The sequence below is a fragment of the Crotalus tigris genome, unplaced genomic scaffold (assembly GCF_016545835.1).
Source record: "Crotalus tigris isolate CLP2741 ecotype Arizona unplaced genomic scaffold, ASM1654583v1 scf7180000017716.2861928, whole genome shotgun sequence".
Classification (NCBI taxonomy): domain Eukaryota; kingdom Metazoa; phylum Chordata; class Lepidosauria; order Squamata; family Viperidae; genus Crotalus; species Crotalus tigris.
In genome coordinates, this window is record NW_024096587.1 from 1445651 (window position 1) to 1456333 (window position 10683).

The window sequence follows — 10683 nt, forward strand, 5'->3', positions numbered from 1 at the left end:
TTTTCTGGATCCAGCTTCTTCTTTGGCTTTGAGGAAAATTTGTAGGTGAACTAGTAAGATTATGCTTGTTTATCTACCAGCCTTAAATCAAATATTCCTTTGAAACCAATTTTGTAAACCCTTAAGGGTCCTTGGCTACTTCAATTGGAGGGACTCCATTTGCCACTTGTTATGGGAAGTAAATTTGGGGGCCTGTGTTTGTGTGTTAAGTAAGAACTATGCTTATGAAGCACTTTGAACATCATGAATTATAGTTCGTTACACAGTCAGCCAAACGTTTAGACTGGATTTGACATTTTTATTCGCCTATCGAGTTCTTCCCGAGAACTTGGGATAATCAGGTGTTGCTGTGGTTTATGGTGTTAAAGGTATTGCCTCAGGATGTGAGCTGTTCTGAGTAAAGATGCCTTTTGCAATTCACTGATGGTGATTTTGTCAGTGCTAATTGTTTTCAAGGGGTGCTCCAGTTTTTTTGGGGATTGCACCTAAGGCACCGGTTACTATTGGTGCTATTTTTGCTTTCTTTTGCCACACTCAGTCTACTTCTACGTGCAGGTCTTTGTATTTTGTGATTTTCTTCAGTTCTTTCTCTCCTCTTCTGCTGTTTCCAGATATTACTATTTTTATTACTTCAAAGACAGTCAAGAATAAGAATATCAGAAAGGGGAAAACTTCAATACTTCAAAGAAAAACACACTAAGGGTACTTCCTGAGAAATTAGCCCTTATACACTTTCCATTGCAAGCAAAAACAATAGTTAATGAGTGAGTGGACTGAAAGAGAAAGAAAAAAAATGTTATTGTGGTCATTACCAGTATAGAGAATAAGAAAGAAACAGTTTCCATTGAAGAGTACTTTCAGAACCATTCTGCCTTCCTGCACATGTTTTTGGGTTTTTTTGTTGCTTTTTTTTTTAAAAAAAAATTGGGCTAATTTCTCGGCTGTGACGTTCACTTCAATGCAATCAGGAAATCAATAGCCCATCTGCAATATAAGAGCAACCTTTAATCTTCTTTGATCAGAAATTCACCTTTCCTACCTTAGCCTGTATCTTCTGGGTAAACCAGGTCAATCCTCCCCCATTTAGAGCCAGGCCAATTGGCAAAGGATTGAGGGGGCTGGAGGACTCACCTTTCTCTCGGATGCCAAGATGACTCTAGTCCTGCTTTTCTGCACTCTCGTTCTCATTCTGCAGATGACCAATGGTAAGATAGGACAGGTAGTTTTCTTTCTTTACCAGGCGGGTGGGGGAAAGAAAATCTGCATTAATTGTTTTGTATCAATTCTTTGCATTTGAGCCCTTGTTGCCTAATATGCTATTCTCTAGCTGTCTTCCATGTTTTAAAGCCACAGCTTGTCTCCTTCCAAGTCTTCTTTCAGATTCCTTTATCCTGTTTGGGCTCAGAGCTGAGCTATTTTCATAAACATCTTTTGTTTTGCATTGGATCAATATTTTTTATGTAGCCAGAAAAACGCTTTGTTTAACAGGAGAGAAGTACAGGGTGTGGGGTGAGGAAGGCACACATGTGATTCTTCCTTGCTACCTGAGTCCCCAGATGGTGAAGGACAACTTGAGGCACCTGTACAAAGGATTAGAGGTTCTCTGGGTGCGGCACAGAGGCAGGTAAGACAGAATGACCCAGTTTTACCTAATTTGGAATGGGGGGGGGGGCGAGTGGGTCAGTGGCACTTCTATTTTGTATTTCACTTTTTCCTCTTCCCATTTTCCTTTTACTTGCTACCAGCTATTCATTCAACACAATTTTTTTTCTTTGTGACCAGTTCTTCCATGAAGCGTCATTTGGTGCTCAAGGTGAAGCCCAGTGGGCTTAAGAGTCTGGCCCATTCCATGATGCGCCGAGCAACTGTCTGGGACGCTGGCTTTCTTAAGGGCAATTTTTCACTCCAGATTAAGCCATTGCTGAAGGAAGATGCAGGAACCTATGAGGCACACGTGAGATATGGGAACAAGGAATGGCGCTGCCTAGTGGAGCTTGGTCTGGTGTCAGGTAAGTGGATGGGATAGCTGCTCAAAAATAAAAGTAACCCTCTCAGAGAGGAATGGAGACTCTCACAAGGACAAGGCCTGAATCTGGAGCTGGCCTGGAGTCCTTAAAAAGCTTGGATTCATGGCTAAGCAAGGAGCAGTTCTGAGACTGTATGCATCTATGGGATTCAACATTTCAAAGTGATTCATGCCCCCTATTTAATAGACGTAGTAAGGTAACTAAGACTATTACACACCAATGCTTGTAAAAATATCCATTGGACTGAACTACGTAAGACATAAAAGTCCCCATCATCTTACTTTGTTATTTTAAGCATTTTTTTTTCCTGTAAGAGCTATTCATTCAACAATATCAAAACTGGGCTGGTAGAGTGCTTCAAGAAACCATGATTTCCCTTCTTTTCTCACTCCCTTCCTCTATATCATAAAAATAGTTCTTCTGAACAAGGCAGGCAGGAAAATAAATACATTGACGGTCCCATAGGCTAGGGATCCCAGTGTTCTATGAATATTACTACCCAATTTTCCTTTTCTTAACAGTCACTGCTCACCCTTCTCGTCCTCTAATTGAGTCGGAATCTGTCAGGCTGAACTGCAATTCCACCCACCCAGGAAATCCCACCAACGTCCTCTGGTTCCACAGAGATGTCCTTGTTCACATCTCCTACAGGCTTCATCCTATCGATCAAACCCTGCTTATCTCGGAATCAGTCAGTAGTGACACTGGGCCCTGGGTTTGCCAACTCACCTTTGCAGATGGGGAGGTAATTGTGGCCAGACACAACCTGCAAGTTATAGGTGAGATCCATCTTTTCATCTCATCTTCCCTATTCTCACATTTCCACCCCTTGTGGGGTGGGGGAGAACCAGCATAAATAAAAACATGTTTATCTCTCTTATTCTTAAAGTGCTTGAATGAATCAGAAAGACCATTGTGCGCCGAATTCCACCTATTGCACATTTCTGCACCCTCTGGTATCCCACCGCTAAACACTGACTGTTATTTTTACTATCTCCTCTATAGGATTTACTGAGCAAGCCCCCTCGGTCATCTATACAGCAGCTGGATCTGATGCTTATCTGCCCTGTGTCCTGAATTCCAATCCCACGAACTATGGAATTTCAAGGGTGGCCATCCAATGGAGATACATGGCAGGGAGAGAACTGAAGGCCAAACCCACTCCCAATTATGAAAACTATCAGGATTTCACTCTTCATCTCCCAGCTGTTGGATTAAATGATGCAGGCCAATATCTTTGTGGGATCACCATCCAAGGCGTTACTATAATTAAGAATATCACCCTGGCAGTGATGACAGGTGAGGAACAAACCTGTAGCAAGCCCGTTCTTCTCTTAAGGGATTTCCCCTGAAAGTTGAGGGAACATAATCCTTCCTATCTCCCAGCACCACAAAAGAAATTTGAACTGGTAGCCCATTTATCTTATGAGGAGGGATTATGGGCCACTAAAATACTTACCACTTCAGGATAATTGAATGGGATGTCTCCTAGGTGTATTCAGTTGCAACTCCTATCATTCCCAGCTATTGGCCAGGCTATCTGGAAAGATGAAACTAATGACCAATGTATCCAGAGAGTAATAGCTAGGGTAAGCAGATCAAAAGACTTGTAGATTTAAACTCGGTCAGAACAGCTGTAGAACAAAACTCTTCACATTTTTCTCTCATGGAGAGTTGGGTGAAACCTACAAAGTCCTTTTCAGAAAGATGTATTTTAATGCATAAATTAAAATACATAATTATGGAGGCAAACAAATTATGCCCAAATGCAGGTATCAGAAGATTAAAAAAACAACAGATATATAATAATATAGCAATGTATATCCTTTATTAACCCATTAAATGAACAACATGACACTATTTTATTTTAAGGAATAATCATTTTAGATAGTCGGATTTATTGAAGCTAAATATTTTTGGAGTCTATGGGCAATACATTATTTTGTTGCCTACAGACAAACTAAAATTTAGTTGAAGATTAGTGAAAATACAGTTATATATTTTCACATCCAAATTCATAGATCTCCTGAAATCTATCCACAGACTCCACCTGAAGAACCCCTGCTCCAGAATTATATAGCAAAGTTCTTCTCTTACATTTTTAAAATGCTTGTATTGCTTATCTGAGAGCCAGACTGGTGTAGCTAGAAATCACGCTGGAAATACAGAGATTGTGTGTTCTAATCCTATCTTGGGCAGAAGCTGGCAGGGTGACTATGGGCCAATCACTTTGTCTCAGCCCTAGGAAGGAGGCAATGGCAAGCCACTTCTGAAAAACCTTACAAAGAAAACTGCAGGGACTTGTTCAGGCAATTTCTGAGAATCAGACACAATTCAATGGGGGGAAAAAAATTCAAAGCTGACATTCTATGATTATTTATCTGAGACTCAGCCACATTGAATGGAAGCTCTGAGTCATATTTGGTGGTATTGAGCCTGGTGGTAAGCAGGTGTGACGCTGGGTTGTTTTCCCAGTCTTCTAAATTCTTGCCTTATATCTGCACTCAGAGCTTTCAGTACTGTAGATGTTACTAGCTATGGTTCCTCGTAGGCAGTTTCTAGTTATTTTTTCTAGAAATGTTAAAAGCTGCCTGGCTTGATTTTTTTCTGCTTCTGGGAAAATGAGTTTTGAGGAAGGACTTGAGAAAGAAATCTCCAGGAGACTGTGACTTCTAGTCCTGCTTTAGGCATGAAAGCGAACTGGGTGACTTTGGGCCAGTCATTTGTTCTCGGCCATTCAGACTTAGGTGACAAGCCAATCATTCAATTTCTTGCACAACCAATGCATAGCAATAGCAGTAGCACTTAGACTTATATACCACCACACAGTGCTTTACAGCACTCGCTGGGTCCTCATTTTCCTGACCTCGGAAGGATGGAAGGTTGAGTCAACCTCAAGGCCCATCAGGATCAAACTCCAGACTGTGGGCAGAGTTAGCCTGCAATTCTGCATTCTAAGCACTGCATCATCAGGGCTTCTTCTTTTAATTCAGCGATTCTCAATCTTCGTGTGACGGCGACCCCGCCACACGGACGTGGCGCGCATGCGCGGCGCCGCCCCCATGCGCGGCGCCGCCCCCATGCGCGGCGCCGCCCCCATGCGCGGCGCCGCCCCCATGCGCGGCGCCGCCCCCTGGGGGGGAAATGGCAGATCACGTTGTTTCGCGACCCCCGTAAAATGGTCGATCGACCCCAAATGGGGTCGCGACCCATAGGTTGAGAACCGTTGTTTTAATCAATGCTCAGTTGGTTAAAAAAAAACAACCAGGTCCTACACTTGCAAGAAAAATGCTAGGAAGAAAATGCTGAGCAATATAATAGTAAATTAAAGAGAATTACAGACATCAAAATAATGGTCATTCATAAATGGATGAATGGGTCCCACAGGGTTCCACTTGCCTCCCAGGTTATTGAAAATGCTCATGATGTTATTGGGAAGGTTCATGATATCATCTAGGGTTTTGAAAGAGAGTTTCGCCAGTATGCTGATGACATCCAGCATACTGCTACTCTATATTATTAACTGAAGGAAGAAAATGATATTAAACTGGAGAGGGTGAACAACCTGAAATTAAATCCAGACAGCCAGTGTAGTGTAGTAGCTATGAAGTTGGGCTAGGACTGAAGAGACCCAGGTTCAAATCTATCCTTAGTTATAGAATCTCATTTTGTGATTTTAGACCAGTCATTCCTCCTCAGTCCTACTTAGGGTTGTTGAGTATGGGAATAATTAATAATAATAATATGTTTTATATAGATTCAGGTCTCAGTGTTGCAATTTGATTAATTTAACTGAATGCTGTAGGAGGAAGGTGAGAGGGACAGGGCATTGGTGATTTTTGTTTCCTTGCTTTTCCTTCAGTCTTTACCAGCACTGTTGAGCCAAGAATTCCTGAAGATTCTCACTTGGTCCTCATCTGTAACCTCAGCTACTACACAGGAAAAGAGCATTTTCAGTGGAAGTGGCTGGACTTGGAATCCAGCAACAGCTCTCAGTCTGCTTCTAGTAGGCCTGTGAAATGGGGCCCAATCCAAGAATTCCAACAGGTGTCATCAAGGGATGCAGGTACCTGGGAATGCAGCGCCCATGGTCCAGAGGGGAAGCTAGGATCTGTGCAGTATCACCTGGAAATTGCAGGTATTCTTTGTTTCTTTAACTGTTGAAATGTATATTTCACCTTAAAGTACATGGAAAACAACCGTTCACATTCTTATGGTTAACAAGAAAAAACGGTAAAAACTTCAGCATAGTAGTATAAGAGCCAGGATAAAACAGATCAAAAGAACCTTGGAGAAAACAGAAACTTCTTTTGGTATCAGAATGCATTCCAAGAAGTTGTTTTGGGAATAGCATTCAAAAGTAACCTCCACCACCGCCCTTCACCAGCTGCCCTAATTCAGATAGCAAAAAGATTGAAAGACTTCCTATGAAGCTCAGAAACCACAGAAAGGTGCAAGTGACACGGGCTTAGAAGGCGAACCGGGCTTGAAAACAAACAAGAAACACAGTATGATCACATTGCCCAGTTCCAATTGTTAGCCTCACAACCTGCTTTTGAATTAGCAGAGTTTCCAGATCACACCCACACACACATTTGCCAGAAGGAGAAGGTCAGCTAGACAAAATGAGGGCAGGGCTACCCCTGACTCCACAGAGCAATTCTACCGCAAGAGTTAAAACGTTTTGTTGGGCTGGCAGGCGCTTCTTCAAAGGGGAACGTAATCTGGACGGGTTTCAGCCACGAGCCGCTGACGTCATCCTGTTACCCCGCGCACTTCCTCGCTCTCGCCCCCGCTGCTCGTTCGCAACCTTTCTCCGAAACAAAGCTCGGAGGCTTTTCTCCCAACCCGGTCAGGCGAAGCCATCGCCGCGGCAAGTGACTAAGGAGGGCGAGCCAGCCTACCCGGTGGCGGCGGCCCTCGGCTCTGCTTATGCGCCCAGCCGCCGGTGGGAGGGGGGAGAAGAGAGGGAGGAAATGCGCCCAGCGCCGCTGCCGCCACAGCCCCACCCGGCTCTTTCAGCTTGCGGGAACCGCGGATGCCGTAGCTGAGAGGGGCGGCAGCAACGGCGGCAGCTTCCCTCTCTGCTCGCCCCAAAGGGAGGAGCTAAGTGGGGCCAGGATGGGGCCACAGGCTGAAGCATCGCCCCAGCGCTGGGTGGACCCCGGTGCATTCCAACCTACGCCAAGGCCGGTGTAAAGCGCACAGGCTGCTGGCTTTTTTCGACCCTCTTTCCTCTCCTCCTGAAACAAAGGAGAGCCGGGAAGAGGAACTAAAGAGCAATGCTGTTTATTTTCCTTCACACGTTTGGGCTTTGGGAGAACAAAGCCCCTTGTGCGAAGGCGGAGGAGAGAGATCCAGAGTTCATTTTCTTTTTAGGCGGGGAGGAGGGGAACAATTCCCTCGTCTAGGAAATTGGCGCTCCAGATTAAAAAAAAACTCGACTCCCTGCCTTCAAAGGTACTGAATTACACTGATCTTCACCCTTAGCCAGCCTGGCTAAAGCTATTGGTTGTGATTCAGCAGCATCTACTGGCGTGAGATTATAGATGACAATGACATTAAATTAGGCGATCCATTTACTTTTTGTCCAAGTCAAACCCCGGGTTTTTTTATTTTGGGGAATGACACACAATCTGACTTTCCAACAACAGGCCCAAACAGTATCTTGGGACCTATAGTATTGTCCCAAGTAGGTTGAACACAATTTATTCAGCAGATTAATTACTCACCACTGAGATCTCCAGTGTACTGTGTTCAGTCCATAGTTTGTTACACTGTCTATTAACTGCTCAAGACAGTTTTTATAACTTGTCTCCCTTGCATTCAATTTAAGAAGAAGGAATAGTTGGCATCTGGTTATTAATTGCATATCACTTCAAGTCTCTGGATGATCTCACTCAAAAATTTTATGTAGAGATTGAAAAGCAGAGATAGGCTAAACCCTGTGGTGCCTCAGAGTAAAGGCTTCTAGATTGAAATGGTGGTGTCATAAAATTCAGACAGTCTACTCAGAAAATTACAGTGATTAAAGGGACTGAAAGCTTTGGAGAGGCCCAGAAGAATTAATCTGTCTCTCCACACTCATAAAGGCAAGCAAAGCAGATCTAAAGGATACCAGCATCCAGAATTGATTTCAACCAATTCACTCACTGTTCCCAAATGACCTAGTCCTCTAGGCAGCCTTTAGTGATCAAGGACCCCAGTTTGCATTTGAGGGTATCAAAGAGCACAGCAATGGTGCTAAAGCTACTCAAGTGGCTGTGACTGAGATTTCTACCTTATTCTCTTAGATTACAAGGTAGATGCTTAAAGCTATTTGTACCTTATTTGTACCAGGAGCCACAAAAGCAAAAAGTCCAATTCCTATGCAGTTTAGATCTGTTGCTAAGTAAATGGGACACAACTTTTATCTTGACATATATCGTGTGTCCCAACTACTTCTGTATTTTATTGTTTCATCCAACCAAACATTCTGACCGCTCCCATCAAATTAAAAAAATATTTTTGTTCTCACCAGTATAATCCTAATTTATTTACTACAATATGTTGTGATTCAGTTCTGAATGGCATTGTTTACATCTCATCCAGAAGCTGCCAATTAAGATCAGATAATTGATTTTCTATGTGATAGAATATACACGTGCTAAGCTAAAGATGGATTTTTGAGTTTATCATTTTTGATCTTCTGTTTTTTTCCTCCATTCTGACTTTATTTAGTATAATTTTGTCTTGCAGCCAGTGCCCGGCTTGCCAGCTTGCCCCCTGTACCAATTGAGAAAATATTTGGCCTGTTACTATTTTTTCTTATTGTCTTACTCTCCATCATAGCCGTGGTCTACCTGAGACGAAGGGTAAGTCATAATCCACCACCCTTTTTTTTGTTGCTGTTCTTGCCTGTTTTTTTCTTTCCAAAATCAGTGGGAAACCAAATCATTGGGGTACAATTTGATTAAAGTCCTTCTCCTCTGGGGCCGAGATCCTTCCCTTTTGACCATCCACTACCAACTCAATTACCCAGTGGGGTGAATGTGATCGGGTTGTGTGAGCACTGTGGCACTTCAGTAATATCTTTAGCCCCAGAAGAAGCTCTCTTCTCATCCCCAAATAATGTGAACATAATAGGGTTTCTTTGTGATCACCCCTTTTCCCCGAAGAACAATTGATAAAGTTATTACTAAAACAGAAGACAGGATGTAACTACAGTTTCTTTTACCGCTATTAATTTTAGATGTATTCCCTGAACTTCCAAGCACTGGATAGGATTGTGGATGCTTTGCCTGGGAAAGGAGAAAAGAATGGAGGACAGGAGAAGACTCTACAGTTGGAATACTAAAGGAAAGGAAAACAAGGAAGAGGATTGCTTATATGAGAACTGCCAGGACTGGCCAGCTAGACCTATGAATAGATTTATGTTGGTTTAGTTCAAGAGTCAGTAGGTTTACTGGGTTTTAAACTCTGCAGATAGATCCTCCTTGAAAACAGTGAAACCTGAATGTACAGTAATCCATTGAGGGAGAGGATGGACAGCCAATTTCTTCACAGAAGTCACCTTTAAAAATATGCTGGATTTCTCAGAGATGATTGCTCCCCCTTTTAACTGCTTGGTAAACCCCTATATGTTTTCTCCCTTTTGTGCAAGTTTAGGGAGTCTTGTTCATTTCTGTCCCTTTCTGAAGGCTATTGTTGGATGAACTGGTCCACATTTTTTTTTCCTGCATAAAATAGTGCAGGTATTCCTCAACTTAAGACCCCAACTGGGACTGGGCTTGCCATTTTAAGTTGGTACATCATAAAGTGAGACATCATGTGATTATACCACCTTACAGCAGCAATCCAATCATTCATTGTTGTGGTCATTGACCAAGAATTGCAGGTACCCATTTCAGTCCAAGCCATTCTAGACTTTGTCCCTCCCAGCCCCGAACCTCAGTAAGATAAGGGATTGTCTCCAACTCCCCCATTCACCTGTCTTTCCCCCATCAGTGCCTTTAGGCCCCTTTCCCACCTGCCTTGTAAGGTGACAAACAGTCCCAGAGCTGCATGGCTGCGAGGCTGCTTGCCATGACCCAGAAAGCCTCAGCTGCCCCAGCAGATGCCAAAAAGCATTCATTTGCCCAGGTGCCCTTTCTCCCCAGTTTCATTTCTTTGAAGAACCCACTTAGTATTCTTTAGTTTGTAATTCACAGTTCTATAAACAGAAATAATTATCTACGGAAGCTCAACTCTTTCAATAAAATAATTTTGCTTATACTTTAAAGATGGGTCTTTTAAAATTATTAAATTAAAAATAAATAATTAAAAAGCAATAATAATTCATAGAATCTTAGGGCTGGAAGGAACCTTGTGGATCTTCTGGTCCAACCCTGCTCAAGGCAGGAGTCCTTACATCAACCTGGACAAATGGTTGTCCAATCTATTCTTCAAAACCTCCAGCGATGGAGTACCCACAACTCTGCAAGATAAGCTGTTCCTTTGATTAATCGTTCTCACTGTCAGAAAATCTCCAGGTTGAATCTCCCTCTGAAGAGCTTCTTGTCCTGCTTCCAGGTGCTATGGAAAATAAATCTTCCCTGTGACAGCCCCTCAGAGCCGCCTTTACATTAAGCTAAATATACCTCGTTCCCTAGTTCATTGTAAGATTTAGCCTCTAGAC

General features: G+C 42.9%; 1 protein-coding gene across 1 annotated transcript; it reads left to right on the top strand.

Moving 5' to 3' along the window:
* Positions 1-557: 557 nt before the first annotated feature.
* On the top strand, positions 558-10287 carry LAG3 (lymphocyte activating 3). The gene is made up of 8 exons (XM_039338747.1): positions 558-1205; positions 1489-1624; positions 1783-2009; positions 2549-2806; positions 3033-3326; positions 5890-6165; positions 8766-8881; positions 9259-10287. The coding sequence occupies exons 1-8, from the start codon at positions 1151-1153 to the stop codon at positions 9361-9363; spliced, it is 1467 nt and encodes a 488-aa protein (XP_039194681.1). The 5' UTR covers positions 558-1150; the 3' UTR covers positions 9364-10287.
* The last annotated feature ends 396 nt before the right edge of the window (positions 10288-10683 follow it).

What these genes read in the sequence shown, in the direction of transcription:
- LAG3 (XM_039338747.1), top strand. Translation starts at nt 1,151, where the DNA reads ATGACTCTAGTCCTGCTTTTCTGCACTCTCGTTCTCATTCTGCAGATG. An exon ending in ACACAACCTGCAAGTTATAG is followed by an intron (nt 2,807 to 3,032) that starts GTGAGATCCATC and finishes TCTCCTCTATAG; the next exon opens with GATTTACTGAGCAAGCCCCC. An exon ending in TGGTCTACCTGAGACGAAGG is followed by an intron (nt 8,882 to 9,258) that starts GTAAGTCATAAT and finishes TATTAATTTTAG; the next exon opens with ATGTATTCCCTGAACTTCCA.